At 39.0% G+C, this 18,905-nt stretch overlaps 1 protein-coding gene across 1 annotated transcript in view; it reads right to left on the bottom strand.

The window, feature by feature from the left end:
- Window positions 1-18,905, bottom strand: part of FAT4 (FAT atypical cadherin 4) — a 134,830-nt gene that overhangs the window by 14,395 nt on the left and 101,530 nt on the right. Inside the window, exons 9-12 of the mRNA XM_061360248.1 lie at window positions 11,922-16,271; window positions 6,530-6,634; window positions 4,526-4,833; window positions 750-835 (exon numbers count right to left, since the gene is read on the bottom strand). Of these exons, the coding sequence (XP_061216232.1) occupies window positions 750-835; window positions 4,526-4,833; window positions 6,530-6,634; window positions 11,922-16,271 (4,849 nt within the window). The remainder of the gene's footprint in view (window positions 1-749; window positions 836-4,525; window positions 4,834-6,529; window positions 6,635-11,921; window positions 16,272-18,905) is intronic.

Here is an 18,905-nt window from a genome sequence, read left to right as displayed (position 1 = left end):
TATAACACCTTTGCTAGGGATATCACATGTGACAGGGAATATCATTGTGATTATTGTAAGAAATTAGCCAAAGTGATTGGGACTGAAGCTATCGTTATCTCCAAAGAGGATCTAAAGATGCAACAGAAAGGCTTAGTTAGGGTAAACACAAGAAATAAGATTTGTTTTCTGTACTGGTCAATGCTTAAGAAATGAAAACTGTAAAAGATGGCAACTAGAAATGGCTGAAAACAATGTCAAAATAATAATAATAATAATAAAGAAAGCAATAATCAGGTGATGTTATCTCTCACACTTTTATAAGAAAGCACAGGTGCAGTTTAAATAAATAAACAAACACAGCACCCCAAATCATTAGGCAATAAGTCTTATCCCCGCTTACACCACAGTGCAGACCACCCATGGTCCTACATTTCTTGTGTGCCACAAAAGCCTGGGGCCAGACATGGAGTCAAGAACTGGGGATTTCTGAATAAACTCTATGCAGAAATGTAGCCTAAATTAGCAAGTACTGGTACACGTAGAAAATTCAATTTGCTTCTGCAAAGATGGAAGGAAATGACACTTGGGATCCTTGGCTTTGCATGCCTCTCACAGAGAGCAGCTGAGGTATTGATCCCTTGCTTGAGGCTGGGCTAAGGGCATGTCATCATGACTCCAAATTTCTCTGGCTTTAGAGGGTGATTTCTCTCAAATTTTACTCAAAAAAAAAAAAAAAAAAATCCCCTACAAAATGAAGAATTATTTACCAGTCAGTAGAAACAGCAACATTGCTAACAGTGCAGTAGCCTGGCTCCTGATCCTCAGAGCAGGAATCCACCGTCAGTGATGCTGCCTGCAAAAGCCACACACACACATATGCTGAATATTACAAGGCCGGAGTCACCAACCACACTAGCTGATTAAATGTACTATATCAAGAACTTGGTTAGAATGGAGCACTTGTGTATTACTGTCACTCAGCATTGAAGGGTGCTTCAGAGCCACTGATCAACCCCCATCTGCATCAATATAGTAAACACCAAGATGTGGACACTAGCAGAGAGTGAGATAATTGACTGCTTCGTACAGAGAATCAGGTAAACACAGTTTTGAGATTTAGGTAGGGTTTCCTTCATGTTTGTTTGCTTTCCTCCTTGAAATGGCATTAGTTTGGCTTGTACTGTATCCTGCTCTTGATCTGAACAGAGAGCTGCTCCCTCCAAACACAAAGGGCATTCCTTCAGTGGCGTGACCATGACATTAAACATATTGCTTGAGCTTGATAAAAAGCATGTTACAAAAGCTGGGAGTACAATCACTGAGATTACTAGTTAAAAATAATAACCAACCACTCAGTAATATTCCAAGAGTAACCAAGTGGATGTGATTAAGGTAACCCTTAGGCTGACATGTCGTGAAGGATGTTTGTTGACATTAATAATGGTGAAAAATAAGGATACCTATAGTAGGATCAAGCTGACGTTTGGAAAAGTATCAAGCATTGACAGCATTTCCTCTTTATTATTACCCTCAAGCCATCAAGCCCCATGCACTGGGGTTACCTCATTACTCATCTCAGTCATTCACACTAAAGTGAATCATGGCACTTTTATTTGTAAGCTTTAAAAGTCTAACCAAAGCTTTCACTAAAATCATGAAATAATTTCTGCTGATTTAAAAAGGAGCTTTTATTTTACCCCTTATTTAGCAATGGATTTTCCCCACAGAGATTTATTAATAACAGATGCACCGGAAAAAACAAAACAAAAAAAACCAAACCAAACCAAAACAAAACAAATCAAAACCCAAACCCAAACCCGCTGAAAGTTATTCCTTAAAACAAATTTTCAGAAAAATAATAATAATCTCCAAATTGTACACATCGGCTTCTCATGTTTGAACTAAATGTGTGGTACTGTTTTGCAGCAAATTTAAATCTAATGTCACTTTTAAAAATGCCTTGGTTTATATTTTGATTTAGCTTACTCTATTGGAGCTGAGCAAACAGCACTAGCTATCAGTACTTCATTAATCTGCAAAGGCTTTTCTTTCTGCCTGCAACTAAGTTCACTAACTGCATCCTGTTGAAATCCCCGTAGACTGTCCATGTCCATTCCAAATACATACTGTGAGCTGACGCACCATTTTGACCAAATAAATTAATAGCTTTTAGCCTTAAATCATGCCCTACAGCACACCCAAATTGTTCAATTTGCTATTTTAATGAAAGCTTATTTTGAATTTCTTTCCATAAATAATGAGTAAACTGCTTCTCCTGAGAAATATCAGTCTGCAGTTCCAAAGCAGATTATAGACCTGTATAGATGAAACAATTCATAGCAAGAGTAATAAGCTGGCTGGTCTGTATGCCACCAAATGGATCCATATTTTCCTTCAGAATATAAAAAAAAAAAAACAAAAAAATGAAATGTTTTTTGCTCTTAGCTCAATCAGTGTAATCTCCCTAACTTACATTGCTATGCATTGTGAAAGCCAGACTTCAACCCCAGCTCAAGGGCTAGATATTTGAGAGTATGTTTTACTTGGACCAGAGTTCACTTATTTTTTAATGTTAGTCAAATGTTCCTGCTTGTTACTTAAGCATTACTCTATGGTTACCTTGCTGCATTATGAGACTTCTATCCTGTCACTCTGCAATAGCTCAGGACTGACAACTTAATGATTTTACCAGTTTCCGATAAAGGCCCACTGTGCTGTAGGAAATGACAGATTTGGAATCCTGAAGGGGGGCTATTTTATACACTTTTGGACACTTGGGAGACATTTTTCCTGCAGCAGAAATATCTAAGACAAAGGCGATTCTTTTCACATACTGTATTTGTAAACAGCTGACATTACTGAGAAGGTTTAAATATTAAAAATAAATAATCACACAAAGGTATAAGTTGTCTTAAGTGTCTGCATTCAGACAGAAGTATTCATAACTCACTTTTTCTGTAAATAGCCCTTTTTATGTTATCTCTTCTATAGTCTAGCCCTCTGGCATATCTACAAGTAAAACATTTTACTGCTCATTTTTTTTCTGAAGTGTATTTCACTTATTTATTGTAATGTTACATGTGTGCTCCTATACTTAGCCATTTAAATCTTACTGATAGAAATATCACCCTAATTTAATTGCTAAAATGGAAACCTGGTAACTTTCAAGATTTATGCTTTCCATTTGGAAGCTGTGATGCAAATTATGAAGTAGCCGCATTAAGTCATGATTCAACATCACAATTATCCTTCATCTTATTTGGATATATAACTCCTGCAAACACACAAACTGGATTTGCTAATCCAGCTGTATGCTAGCCCATCCACCTTTATTAAATGGGGAAATCAGGTCTTACACTACACAACTGAAATTCAGTTTCAGGCTCAAGACTCTCTAAGAGAGAAGAAAAAAAGCACCAGGTCAGCAGACAACCCTGACCCTACAAAGAATCACACATCATAAGGTAATGCATTCCTCTGCTGCTCTCAGGACATTTGTGCCTATGGACGTCTCACCCCGGATCTGAAGCTCTTGAGTAGAGCAGCTAGTTCTAGGGTAAAAATTCTTTTATTCCCTACATCACTTCTGGCTTCCAATATGTAAAACAAGATGTGAAGCCCCAGCCATATATTATTCTTATATGACTTCAATTTCAAACATGGGAAGAATATGGGATTCCACGTATGCTGGCCATTTCTGTCTGAGAAAGGAGCTGTTGGGCAATAGTTACTGATTATGGTGAATAGATTTTGTTTCATTCCTAACTCAAACGCTGTGGAGTCAAAAAGCTTGGCTTGAACTCAAAGAGCATTTGGTTTATGTTCTGCTTTGGAAATATTATTAAAAAATGAGAGAAGAAGAATAGAAAGCATTTATTTAAAAAAAAATGAAGGCAGGAGAGGGGTCAGAGTATCATGCATATGGCAATCAGTTGTCCCAGTCCAGTTTTTGGTAGAATTTCTCCCCTCAGATGCTTTCTGGGAGACAAAAGGAAAAGTAACTTCCCACCTTCCCCCCAAAAGACCCTCGCAGTGTATAACCTTTGAATTTTTTACATGTGTGTTATAGAGGAAAAAGGCTTACAGTCTGATGAGATTGGTTAAATCGCCTCAAGGAATGTTAAGTTTGTCTGTTTGTATTTTCCAAATGCTGAGAAAAATTATTTTGGGGCTTTTTAGCCTTAATTAGTCATCCCTGTAATCTGCATCAGCTAATTAGCCTCATGTGTAGTAATTTATTTCATTAGTTATTCCTGGTTCTCATTTTTCACATTTAGAGTACATGGCATTGCATATTTTTTTTAAAATATTCTTTATCACCATCATATTAAACAAACCACTATAGTCCTTTGAGTCAGTTGGAGCAAGACAGAAACGAGGAGGCTTTTTCCAAAGTTGGAGGTTCTGCTAGCAAATGCAATGTTACTAATTTTATGCTCCTCTTATTTTATCCTCTAATTTTATGCTTCCTCATATGGAAGCCAAAGTGACTTGGCTTAAAAACTTGTCTTAAATTCCATCTTCTCATTTTAGTATTTCTTACCATTCCAGCCCGTCGGGCAATCACTGTGTGAAATTGTCCATCAGACACCTTCTTAGTTGTGGTAAGCTTGTATGTGCCACTGCCAAGATTGTAGGAGAATCTCAGCCTCCCTTCTGTTATTTCCAGAGCCAGAAATTCTGCCCTGTCTCCGGTTTGGTTATCATAGTTATATAACATTAAAGCATTACTCTTTATAGTGGCAAACTTTATATAGATGTAATTATTGTTTGGATCCATACTGGGAAACTCCATATAGGACAACTCTTCAAATCCATAGCTGTTCAGTTCACAGTGATTTCCAAAAACACCTGCAAAATGAAAAGCAAAATCTGATGTCAGATAGTTTTTTCCTTCCTGTGCATTCTCCCAAAAACATAGCACTGATGTACCCTAGACATGGCTGTGACACACAGACTGTCTGTGAAACTTCTAATGCATGATTCAAAATGTGCAGCTTGAACAGAAGACTCCTATTATCCACAGACGAATGTTGAAGTACATATATTTAAACTTAAATATTGAGTTACAAGTGACATCTATTGAAACACGAAGTACACTTCATTGAGTTCTATGGTTTCTTTAGAAAAAAAAAAAAAGTGAGTTTGACAGTTATGTTGGATAGGGTTGTTAATTAATATCAGGCATTTATTAACCCAGTTATGGAAATAAATTTGCAACTTCACCTTATTTTTCTCTTTTCAGCTGTTATATGAACTGCTTCTCAATCAGTGGTTCATTACTTATGATACAAGCATACGTGTGACTAAAGCATTATGCCTTGCTATACTTTTATTGATTTGAGTATTTTGGTGCATCCTATGTATTTCTTTTCGGATCTCTGTTACATAATTTCCTGCAATTTTTTTTTTTTTTTTTACTGCAGTGGCAATGAGAAAAAATTTCAGACTTAATTTATGACTATTAGATACATTTACAATGTACTATATAGGAAATGAGTAAACTCTGAGGAAACATAAAACAAAGGAAATAAAACAGAATAAAGAAGTTATTCCACATGTTAGTAGAAAACCATATGTAGAGGTAGTTACAAGTGTCTATTGCGAACCATACTTGTGTGTGATGCTTTTCAGCAGCCTTAAAACATTTTAGATGATTTCTCAGGTTTATCTGGTTTTTGGTTAAACAGTTGCATTTACTTCCCTGCTTTTCTACACAAACAATGACAAACCTGGATTCAGAACCAATCTTGCTGCAATTATATCATGACACCTTAAAATGTATGTATTGGTTTATGTCTTTATTGGGTTCATTCCACAAACCAAATCTGAGATAATTAAATTCTAATAATTTAATAATTTTGGCAGTACTATATGCTTTTCTGACTCTTGGAACAGTACTCTGGTTTTGGAACTCAGAACTTTATTAATATGCAATAAATGAAATGGGCAAGTACTGGTGTGGGCTAGCAAAACTGTTCTGATTCAGCCAGGTTTGCTTAATCAAATCTACTAAATATGAAAGTGCCAACATCTAATGTGGTGCTCCTCAACTGCAGAAAAATATGGTTACCCTCCAATTCTTGCTTTACAAATATTTTGGCAAATTATTCATATGTTTCAGAAGAAAACAGAGTCCTCTCTGCTCAATATGATCCCAAAGTCCCATTTCCCAGTTTAACATGATGACGTCCTTGCAATTTGATGCAAGAATACTGATGTTATTTACAGCAACCTCACTCCTCAGCTTTCCTAAAAGCATCTGTTATTAGGCCTGAGACCCAAGCACTGCTCTGAGACCTCGGTGTAGCCCTCCAGCAGCCACAGTGACTCCCCACACTGCCTCATGCTTCCATCTACTGCTATGCTGGCAGAAATATTGGCTTCTCCTGCTTGCAGCTGAGGAAAATAGAGAGGAGATGACCAACACCTGCCCACAGATTGGGATCCATATAGACACCCACTGGGTTTATGCAGACAAAAATAGAGATTTAAGAAATATTAATAGGGAAAGGGAAGATGGAGCAGAGGGAAGAAGTGTACTCACCAAAGGGACAGTGGCAGTAATATCCCTCCACCCCGCTTTGGCAGGATCCACCATTGAAACAGGGGTTGCACTCACAGTAATTGACAGTGGAGTCACACGTCTTCCCTGCAATTAGGGAATAAGAGCAATTTCCAGGTCAGAGTATTAGGTCGATAGGAAAGTCACGCTGGTATTTAGGTAACAAGCTTATGAACCAATGCTGAATGCACAGCCAGGAGGGAGGGTGCAGGAACCCACTGTGGCTGTGGGACAGAGAGAGAAACACAGGCACGATGCTGGGCTGCATTATGCATGGCCCAGAGAAATTAATTCTGCTTTTCAAGTGTCTCATTGTAATTATCTCTTATAGGTATTGGTGGTTTCATTTTTAACTGGATTTTTTATTAACTAGTGTCTGTAAAAGAACATGAAATCAAAGGAGATGCTGAACTAAAAAAAAAATAAAATAATGTTTTTTCCCCCCTATTGAATGCAATGTACTCATTAGCCTGACAGAGACACAGACAGTCCTTGCTGGACCCTGTATCAACATGGCATGCTGAACACAGGCTGCTATTGTACATTATATGATTTTCTTATTTTTCCTCATCCATTACAACCTCCTTCCTGACTCAGAGGGACACCAGTCCTCTGGAGCTAAAACAAGCTACCCTGGATACAGTCCTTTTCTAAGCAGACATTGTCACATGTGGTAAATGTTATTCACCAGAGAATAAACTGAAATAACTTCAGTGATAATTCACGTCAAAAAGGAAGGGAACCAGGAGAAAAAGTGAAGATTTTAACAGATGCTGAATACTGACAAGGGGATTCATTGTACAAATCTAAAATCTTTGCATGGAAACATTAACTATAGAAGTATTGCTCTTCACTTCTAAGTTTTCCATTACTTAGCTTTTATCAGTTTTAGGAACACTTCACCTATACACCACGCCTGGAACCTGTCTTTGTTTCTTCTGCCAACAGTGCCTGCCTTTGCTGCCTGCTCAGCAAAAACATGGAAGTATCATGAAGTTTATCCCTCATGTTTCTCTGCAAAACCTGGCAAAATCAGCCACACTCTTCCAGACTTCTCCCAGAACTTCATCTAGGCTGGGATATATACACATGGCACTGGCTAATACTGCATTAATAATTCTTATTGCACTGATAATGAATTATTGCATTCCTCACACCATATAACCATAACATACATTTAAGTTAAAAGTACAACATGAGCTTGCACAAAGGGTGCCCATTCTTATATGTCACACACATAATTCTTACATCTCACATGACAACAATATACAACATGCGGTCCTTAGGGATTGCTGGTCCCTAAACTGTAGAAAATCAGGACTGTGCTATATTAACTCTGCTAGCTTTTTCAGAATGTCAAAACTTTGGTCACCTAATTAAGATTGCCTCTTTTTGTTCCCCTCCCTCTACTTTTCTGTTTAACCTAAAGAAGTTTGCAGGCAGTTCTTCCATGTGAGCAGAAGAACTCCATTTGCAACTGCAAGCAGAATGGAAACAGAGCACTGGAGGATTTCTGTGGTTAATACATAACTTGTAGATTCATCATAAATCCAGGAAACATTTCCAGTGTCTGAATCTAATTATGCTTTGGGGGTATTTATTTATATTTTATTCTCTAATGGGCATGACTGAAGGATGAGCTAACTTTTTATCTTACATTTTGCTGTTTTCTTTGTTTCAATATTATGGTGCATAGTAGAGATCATTGACTTACTGAGAACATATAGCAAGAGTGAGGCAGAGATGCTCAAAATAGCTCAGTGTTGATTCTTAATTTACACAAAAATCAAGTGTAGCTAATAAGGCTTACTAATTTATTTTTTTTTTTTTGCAATCTAATCTAACTACTCTTCTTTTTCTCAGCTACATTAAAGCTGGTGTATTTGCTGAGTCAGCAACAGAATATGGATGCTTATTTTAGCTGCACATATTTTAACCAGTGAATAGCAACATCTTCATATTTAACAATTGTTTGAATAATTCATAAAGCTAACAAAATTGTGTTTAGAATCATAGAAGTTTATTTTGGAAGGGACCTTTAAAGGTCCTCTAGTCCAACTCCCCTGCAATGAGCAGGACATCTTTCAACTAGAGTTCTATTGCTCAAAGCCCCATTCAACCTGACCTTGAATGTTTCCAGGGATGAGGCAGCTGCCAATTCTTTGGACAACCTGTGCCAGTATCTTACCAACCTCACTGTAAAAAATGTATTCCTTATATTTAGTTGAAATCTCCCCTCTTCCAGTTTAAAGCCATTATCCCTTGTCTTATCTCAATATTAGAAAAAATATTGTGCTTCCTGAGTAGAGATTTTATACAATTGTTATCTATTTTGAAATCCTCTCTTGCACAGATAAATAATTCAAAGAACATTACCTGATTGAAGAGGATAAGAAACTAAGAAACTGTTTGCCACTATGCACAAAAGAATCCTCACCTGAACCCAAGTGCTCCATTTTACTGCTTTCCAGAAAGATAATGTTGAAAGATTTGAGGGTATTCATTTTTGTGCTAGAAAGATCTTTTTCTGAAGACCATGAAAATTAGGGTAATGCTGGATAACTGATAACAGCATTCAGCATCCATCACCTCAAGTTGATATCATCACATGCAGGGGCTTATGCAAAAATCTAACTTCCTGACATTTTTTTCTTTTTTAATAGAAAAATGTAACACGAACAGGTACCAGCTGAATGCTCTTGGGTTAGATTTCAGCTGATTTGAGAGTTTTAGGTTTTGTGGTTCTCTGTGTCCATCTTTTAAAGTGGTTGTTCTAATGTTTTAATCTTGCATTTGAAACAATTTCACAAACCTACATTCCTTCATCTTAATGAGTCCTGGAAAACAGGAACCAAAGGGTTCAAAGGAAGGGCAGACAACTACTGTAAATCATAAAGTATATTTCCTCCAGAAAGTGATTATTTTAAATCCAAAACCTGATCATCATTAAGAGATGTAATTATAACAGACTGTTTAAGCCCATTAATGATGTTGCTCTGAGGTAATCAGTCTTTATAATCCTATTCAGTGAAAAGAAGTACATTACCTTTACAGTATGATTAAGTGAAATGCAGCTGACAAAACATAATAAATCAAGGAAATGTAAGACTCTAGGTTTTCAGATAGGCCATTATAAAGGTCTACATGTACTCTAATTTACTGTGAACAGAGAGACTGTCTCAGAAAACACTAATTTCTACTTGTATGCAGCACCATGTAAATATTACTTTATCCTGAGCATGCAAACTCAATTATAAGCCTGTATTTTCATTCCAAGAGAAGCAGCAAAGCTATGAACATGGTAAACTGAATTAGAAATGTACTATTTTGGATGTCTCTTTCTTCTTTGTATTTTTTTGTTCTGAGGCACTTAAGGTTTCTATTCATAAAGAAACCAGCATTTATTTTTTTTACATTCATTACAACTATCTTTAATCATATATGAATCAGGATTAAACGCCCAAGCAGCTGTGCTCTCTTTCTGTTGGCAGTATAACGACATAACAGTCCCCATGTCAAGTATTCTCAGTCTGTATTCTGACATTTGTTTGCAGAACCTACTGAATATTACATTTGCAGAATTTAAAACATGCTTTTGCAGACATAAAATGTCTAAATATACTGAATATTTCTTGTGATCTTATCTAGTAAGTTCTGCTGATATTCAACACCGAAGATATCTCGATTTTTAATTGCATACTTTAGTGCCATTTGTTTTTTGTCTTGATCAATTAATCTCCAGACACTTAAATAATTCTTGATTCTGCAACGGCCAACAGATTAAAAAAGATCTGACCCTCAGATAGAAACGTCTGCCTCAGTGGTAGTCTATTTAAAATTTATTTGTGTTGACAAGGAATTTAAGAAAGCTCATATCAGATGCCACATTTAATCCATGGCGTGAAGGCAAACATTTTAAACTGTAAGAGTCTCTCATTACATTATCTTAGTTAAAACGTTCTTCTTTTCAAGCTTGTCACATGTAGAACTTGGTTTGTAGCTGTCATGAGGGCTGAACATTAAGATATGAGCTTTAACACCAGAAAAAATAAGATGGACATTTCTTTAATGTTTCAGATTATAGGCTAGAGGCACATACTACAGCATGTTGCTAGAGCTAATGAAGTGTTTTGCTTCATTGCAACAGCAAACATATGCCAAAGTAATCTTTGGTGCTAATGACCTAAAGAGAAGATAGGTGCCCTAGAATTATTTGCCATGCTCCTGGCAAAATAATTTGATGTACTAATACAACATGAAATAAAATCCTGGATTGGTAACTTAATTAGAACTGCTTGTCAATTAAGAGTAATTGCTCCTGACCTGAGGCTCAGTAGCACATTTGTGAGGTCCACACAAAAGGTCACATCAGTGTACTTCTGTATCAACAGTCCTTTCACACTGAGTATGCATCTACTGCTGTAGCTGTGCTTTAAATGAAGTAGTTAAAACCTTTATTTGGATTAACTTTCTCCTTTGTAATAGAGTGTATCACATCTCATGTCCTAATCTGGTTTAAGAAAATAAATAAATAAATAAAAAGAATAATCAACCTCCTGTTCAGTCCATTGGTTACAAATGAGTTTTGGTATCAGTGGTGGCAAGATAATTCCCACCCTATCATAAGGAGAGAAATACTCTTCAGAAAAAGGTACTGAAAGCCTTGCTTAATCTTTTCTGGTTAGATTTTTTTAATGACATCTGTAAAAATCGGTCATAAGCAATGGTGGAAGTTGGTCAAACCTTCCTTGAACATTCATGACAGAAGCAAATAGACTGCTTTTCTAGCCATGAAATACTGCTATGTTTGAAAGTATAATAAATGTTAGAGAAAAAAAACTCAGAAAAAGTGGGAATACTGCAGATATTTCTGTTGTTAATGCAAAAAAAAAAAATTACAAAGGGACAAAATACATAACAGAAATGCTTGATCATTTTGCCTGAATTCTGTTTTTTTCCCATATCCTTCATCTGTCTTCTCTCTTGTATGACTGTAAGCAATTGAGGGCAGAGGCCAATTCTGTTGTTTGGCACACTCCTAGCAGACTTGAAATGCAGAACAATGACAAGAACAGAAAAATCATGGTTACGCATTGGAAATGGATTCTACATATTTAATAAATTAAAATAGCTCTCGTAAAAATCTTTCTGTTCTAATGCAAATCAGGTGAGATTTGCCTGAGGACAGAACTAAAATAAAATAATGCTGTGGGCACCTGGTCTTCTGAGTTTTCATAGCTACAAATAGCTTATTTTGCATGACATCTTCACCTATGGGGATGCTTATATTCAGACAATCTCGAGCTAAAAAGGCAAGTTTCTGCCCTCTTTACATCTCTTTTGGACTGTAAGATCTAGAGAAGTAAAACCATACCTGTATACCCAGTCTTGCAAACACAGTTGAAGCTTCCTGGGAAGTTCTGGCAGGCAGCACCATTTTTGCATGGGTTGGCAAGGCACTCATTGACGTCCCTCTCACAGGCCATGCCAGTGAAGCCCTCGGGGCAACTGCATGAGAAGCTCCCCACCAAGTTGTGGCAAGTCCCGTCGTTGTGGCATGGGGAAGGCAGGCATTCGTCGATGTCCGTCTCACACAGACTCCCGTCGTACCCTGGCATGCACCGGCACAAAAAGGGCCGGAGGGGCTCATTGGCCACAATGATGACAGGGACACTCTCGTGGCTCTGCAGAGCTGGGCTCACCGCCAACCTCCTCTGGCAGCTCCCTCCATTCTGGCAGGGGCTCTGCAGGCACCAGTCGTGGTCCACAGCCTCAATCCGCACCCCGCTCTGGCGGAAGAGGACATCTTTGATGCTCTCGAAGAAGGTAGCCACGCCGCTGGGATTCACATACTGGTTGTTGCCACGCTTGACAGCTGCCATCAGGAAGGTGTGGTTGCTCTCCTCATACAGCCCATAGAGCTGGATGGCAGTGCCTAGCCCCGTCAGCTGGGAGCTGGCTATGCGCAAGAAGTGGAGATAGTGATTGGTCAGGAAATCCCGCACACTGTGGGCTCTCAGGCGGAGGAGGATGCTGTTGTCAATGGTGGCATTGCTGAAGCCTGCGAAGAAAATCCGGACACTGCTAGTAACAGCACCATGGAGCCCATCATTGCTGAGGACAGCCAGGTCAAACGTGCCATCTGTGGACCTTGCCTGTGAGTGAAGCTCACAGGTACCGCCAGGAATGCTGAAAAGGCTGGTGACTCCTGAGGTGAGGGAGCACTGGAAGCTGTCTAGCACATCTGGATCTTGAGGCTTTACATTCCCTAAAATTCCACCTGGGAAGAGGTTGCCATAATAGTGAACAAAGATTTCCACTGTTCTGGGCTGAGATGGGTTGTCATTTTGGTCTATTACCTTGATATGCACAGTTCCTGTGGAAGACATCTGAGGAACGCCAGAGTCTCTTGTAATCACCGACAGGTAGAAATCACTGATTTGCTCTCTGTCAATCTCCCTAGTGGTTGTCAGCACACCAGTGGTGCTAAGACTGAAGTAGCTGGTTGCAGGGCCAGTGCTGAGCAAGTAATAAGTAAAGGGACCTTGGTTTGGAGGGAGATCAGGATCTGACGACTGAAGCGTCATCACCAGCGTTCCTGCACGGTTATTCTCCATGACCTCTCCTTGGCCGGTGGACAAAGTAGGACCATTGTCATTGATGTCTTCCAAAGTTACCAATAAAGAGGCACTTCCTGTAGCAGACGGTGCTCCCGAATCGATGGCTAGCACTGACAGGTTGTACACAGGCAATGTTTCTCGATCCAGCTCTGCAGTGACTGTCACCTGTCCTGTCTGCGGGTTGATGGAAAAGGCGCTATTGTCATTGCCAGACCCAATGAAATAGGAAAACCTGCTCCAGCTCGGAACAGAGTCTGAATCAAAGGCACTCACAAATGTGACGTGGGTGCCTGGAGGAACACCCTCGCTGATTCGTATATTGTAGGTTGCCAAGGTGAAAACAGGAGGATCGTTGGCATCCAGTATAGTGATATTAACAGTTACTTCATCTATATCCGCACCACGAATGCTCCCCAAATTTTTTGCAAGGACTTTCAAAGAGATTCGTTCTTCTTTTTCTCTGTCAAGAGGTCCTGAAACATAGATCTGACCACTTCTCTCATCTATCTGGAAGCCCTTCTTTCTGCTACTGCCAAATATAAGGTAGTGGACTTCTCCATCAGTTCCCATGTCACGATCACTTGCAAAAACTTCACCTACAACAGTACCTTTGGAGGCTGCCTCAGAAACTTCAAAATAATAAAGCTTAGACACAAACCGGGGCACATATTCATTTGTTCCTTCTAGCTGGATGTTGACACTAGCAAAGCTGCATCTTTCCTCATCTGGAACATTAAATGCCTTTACCGTTAAATGGTAACTTTGCTTTGTTTCATAATCTAAAAATCCCTGGGTGGTGATCGTTCCTGTATTGGGGTCAATGACAAAGAGGTCACTGTCTGAGGACTGAATAGCATATGCAATCACAGCGTTAGATCCAGAGTCGGCATCGGTGGCATTTAAACAAATAACAGTTGTCCCGCTGGGGGCGTTTTCTAACACGTTGGGAAAGTAGTCCTCAGGGCTGAATGCTGGAGAATTATCATTCACATCAATGACATTAACACTGACACTGCAGTAGCCTGTTCGGGATACCCAGCCTCCATCCGTGGCAGTAACAACTAGCTCGTGCTTTTGGCATAGCTCAAAATCAAGTGGTTTTGCTAGTGTCAGTGTACCGGTAGTTGTATTAATAGCAAAGATGCCAGCCTCATTTCCAGAAGAAATATTGTATCTGATTAACCCATTCATAGCCGCATCTCTGTCTCGGGCTGAAACCATCCTGACCACTGTTCCAACAGAGTGACTCTCTGGGATAGTAACACTCATGCGGCTTTGAGAAAATTCGGGTGTATGGTAATTTTCCTCTGTGACCACTATCTCAACAGCTACCTCGGATGAGAGTGGAGGATTACCTTTATCTTTTGCTTTCACTTTAAACAGAAAGTTTTTGTTCAAATCAGCCATTAGTGAAGATGACACAGAAATCCAGCCTGTACTCCTGTCCAGTTGGAATTTATTGGTTTTGCTCTCATCAGAGATAAAGTACTCCACTTCAGAATTCAAGCCAAAATCTTTGTCATCTGCTGCGGTAACTTTAATTAAGTTTGTGCCAACCCTCACATTCTTTGTAACAGGAGTGAAGTATTTCTGAGCGAGGAACAGTGGTGCATTATCATTGCTGTCTACAATGTTAATGGTGACGGTTGTCTCGCTTATTAATGGAGGACTGCCTCGATCTGAAGAAGTAACAACGAAGCTGTGCCTATTAATGTTGACATTGCTTGAACCGCTTGAGTTTTGGTACCTTAAATACTGCTTGTTGAAAATTTCCCCTGTGGTTGCATTGATTCGGAAGAACTCAGACTGGGATTTTATGAAGTAGAAGACTTGTCCATTAGACCCTTCATCAGGATCGGTGGCTGAAACCTGCGTGACCTTCAATCCAATCCCAGGAAGCTCAGGACACTCCAGGTAATAGGATGGCTTTGTAAATCGTGGGGCATTGTCGTTAACATCCGTGACAAATATGGTGACGTCTGTGCTCACTGTCCACCCAGAGTCATGTGCAGAGACCCTGATTCTGTAGCGGTCTGTGTCCTCCCTGTTCAGTGGTCTGCTGATGGTGATGTCCCCGGTGCTGGGATTTATGGTAAATGGGAGACTTGTATCCCTGATGGAGTACCTGCTGACGGCATTCACCCCAATGTCTTCATCCGATGTTGTGACTTGGGTTACTGTAAAGCCCAGAGGTGCATTTTCAGGCACAGAAGCACTGAATATCTGGGAAAACCTTGGAGCATTGTCATTTTCATCTAAAATATTAATGATAACTTTGACAGTTGTGCTCTGGAGTGGGGTGCCTTTATCTGAAGCTTTTATGGTTAGTGTGTATCTAGACAACCTCTCCCTGTCCAAGGGTCTGACACTTCTGATCTCACCAGTGGCTCGATTGATATTGAAGCTATTTTCTGTATTGCCATCAACTATTTCATAATTCAGCTGTCCATTTAGCCCACTATCTCTGTCAACAGCAGCCACTGTCAGAATCTTCCGTGGGGACAGGTTCTCCACTATTTCTGCAATGAAAGGATCTTGCTCAAACTCTGGTGCATTATCATTGACATCTATAACCATCACTTCCAGTTTCTTATATGAAGAAAAAGGAGGGAAGCCTGTATCTCTGGCCTCGATCCAAATCACATATTTCTGTATGGCTTCAAAATCCAAACCTTGCCCAACAGATAGCTGTCCTGTCACTTGGTCAACCAGGAAGGTGCTGCCCAGGTTACCACTGGCAATGTAGTAAGACAAGGAGCCTCCTCTGGCTGAAGATCCAGAGATGGTGGTGACAAGTGTACCAACTGCTTGGTTTTCAGGAAAAGTGAAAGTCTCCTGATCAGCCTGAACGCGAGGGAATTCTGCTCTGCTCACAAACCTCACGGTGACAGTTGTCGAGTCTGTCTTGGGGTACCGGCCGCTGTCCCTTACATGCACAGAAATGGTGACTTCGGACTCTCCTGCCAGCGGGTTTGCAGCCAGGATGGCCCCCCTTGCTGGGTCGATGTGGAATTTCTCAGAGTTTTTCCCCACAAGAGAATAGTGGAGCTCAGCATTGGAGCCAGCATCTGCATCAGTGACAGTCACAGCAAACACGAATGAGCCTGAAATGGAGAACAAAGTTAGGGCACTTCTTTAGATCAATGCACTGATTGCAGGAAACGCGATGCCAGCTTCTCAGAACCACATCCTGAAGCAATATGCACTTCCTTACACTGCTCTGAAGATGAACTGCTCTTTTCATAAGATGCTAAGTTCAAAAAGGGGTTAGGTGACTTTGCGAGCCTGCAAGACATGCACACAGCCAAAAATGTCACCGCGTGTGCAGATGTCACTGGCTTCTCACACATCTGCACTTCTTGATAGTCTGGCATCCTGTTTCTAGAACATTCACATTATAAAAGCCAGAAATCTAACCAGATTGATTTTTATTTTTTTTTTAATTGCTTGTAGTTTATTTATGCACATCATAAAAAAGCCTGGAATTCCATGACCAGTAAGGTTACACAAGTGAACAGGCAGAGCACCCATGGTCATTTACCCTACACACCCACATGCCCTCACAGCTCCTTCTCTTCATATTCCCTAGATGATGCTCCTTTGTCCCCAGGAGCCTGCTCCTCCTGATTTTGTAAGAGTGTTCTGAGGACAGTAATTAAGGGGACTGCATTTTTAAAAGCAAGCTGATACTCTGAGATAGTATAGATATTTAATAAGATATATATTTCTCTGCATAGAAACACAAAACTATTTGTACTAGTGCAATAACCTGAATATACTACATTTTAGGTCTTTCAAATTTATTCTTCACAATGAGCTCAAACAAACAGGTACCGTTTGCATTAACCTCTATATGTGCCTATCTGCAAGGAGAATCCAGGGTGTTCTTTTGCACTAGACTTTACAGATCTAATGCACAAAACATCTTTCCAAGTTGACACTGCCCAACCAATTTGCAGAACACTCTATTGATGTTTTACTGGTACTGAAACTTAGAAAGTACCCACTTGTATATAAAAATCATGTTGTTTTCAGCATCTTAAGGCAAATCATTTACAGGCAGGAATGAATATGACAGCATCCCCTTAAAACTATACATCATGTCACTATTTGTCATGAGCAATAATTTGTACTCCAGAGGGAGGAATATTTATGCAAGAACAGTATTCAAACCTTTGTCAGAAATGGGACAGGAAAAAAAAAAAAAGATTTTTGGTTCAGTTAAGCAAATTATATTATTAATTATTGTTATTACTAGTTCCCCTTTTTAAACTTGATTAAAAATAATAAGGAAATCAAGCTTTTTCTCTCAACACATACACTAGATATTCTGTGATCGGAATAAATGCAAATGTCTTGATCAAATTACAAAGGTTTGTTCTGTATTTTTGAAAAGCTATTTCAGATGCTACACTGGATTGCAATAAAGTTGTAGGTCTTTTTTCTTTTTTAAATGGATGCCATGCTTGCTAGTAACAGCATTGTCAACAGACTTTCAAAATAATGTGAAAATATATTAACATTTTCTTTGAAATGAAAGTGAACTATGAACTGAGGAGTTGCAAATAAAAAACTGCATGCATCCCCAGGATTTTGTTAAGTTAAAAACATAGCTCAGGTTTTCTGTATGTTGCTAGTTGTTAAGGGTTTCATACAGCAAGAACCCCAAAAGATCAGAAAACATCGGTTAAACCTATGTGTATTCCTTATTAGACACATTTAAAGAAATACCCCCAAAAGAACCACACAAAGGCACTGTGCCTTAGTCAGAATACACAAAGATTCACCAAGGCAATAATACAATAATTTCATAATGTTGTTCTGGAAACAGGGAAGAAATGTAAACAAATTCACTCTTCCATAAAAAGGAGAAGTATTTGCAATTGTTTAAAATTTAAAGAGAAAACCCAAGACATGGAAACAAGCCTTTCTTTTTGTTCTTGTAAAGGAAAATTTGATTTGTAAACCATTTGTCTTGGAATCCTCTCTGTAGGCATCATATATCCATGTATGTGTATGCATGTGAAAGCAGTCAGCGTCACCGCCTTCCACAGCCAACCACTCTGACTGTGGTTTGGTGAATCTACAGTAATACAGTCATCATATTATAAAATCATTTTACTGTTTTGAGATAGTAGAAGCCATGGTATTAGTCCATTTTAATCTTGGGGGGAAATATCTCAAAATAGATGAATATTTCTTCATCCTCATGCAAATACACATATTCGCCTTTCTTTCCCCTTGCAAGCCAGTTCTTTAAGCAGAATATGATAGTATTTGGGACTTACCAATTTCTAATGTATTTAATTACCAGGCTTGATAAAACAAACTGAATCAGAAACTAATTAACTGCATTTGGTGAAGTCACTTGAATTTGGGTGCAGGTTCCACAAAAGGAAGGTTGCTGCTTGACTTTACTTTTATTTTACTTCACCACTTGGCTCAAGGAAAGGCAACATAATCAGCATGTGATACAGCCTGTCTGGAGGAGATTGACACAATTCTCTTCAAGAGTTGCTCAGGGTGGAAAAAGAACATCTACATTCAGGAGACTTTCAGAGTTAAAAAAGAAGCCATTGCCTTACTAACAATGTCAAAATAGTTGAATCCCTTGTTTGAGTTGATGCTCATTTACACTATGTTTTCTTTACATAAATGCGAAAATAACTGAATTGGGATGGAAAGAGAAAACTAAAAAAAAACACATTGCTGAACTGCAGGTCACATATTGATCCTTG

The sequence above is a fragment of the Neopsephotus bourkii genome, unplaced genomic scaffold, assembly GCF_033783945.1.
Source record: "Neopsephotus bourkii isolate Nb327-2 ecotype Australia unplaced genomic scaffold, CSIRO-AGI_Nbou_v1 NB_107, whole genome shotgun sequence".
In the NCBI taxonomy this organism is placed as follows: domain Eukaryota; kingdom Metazoa; phylum Chordata; class Aves; order Psittaciformes; family Psittacidae; genus Neopsephotus; species Neopsephotus bourkii.
This window is presented reverse-complemented; position numbering and strand designations above follow the sequence as displayed.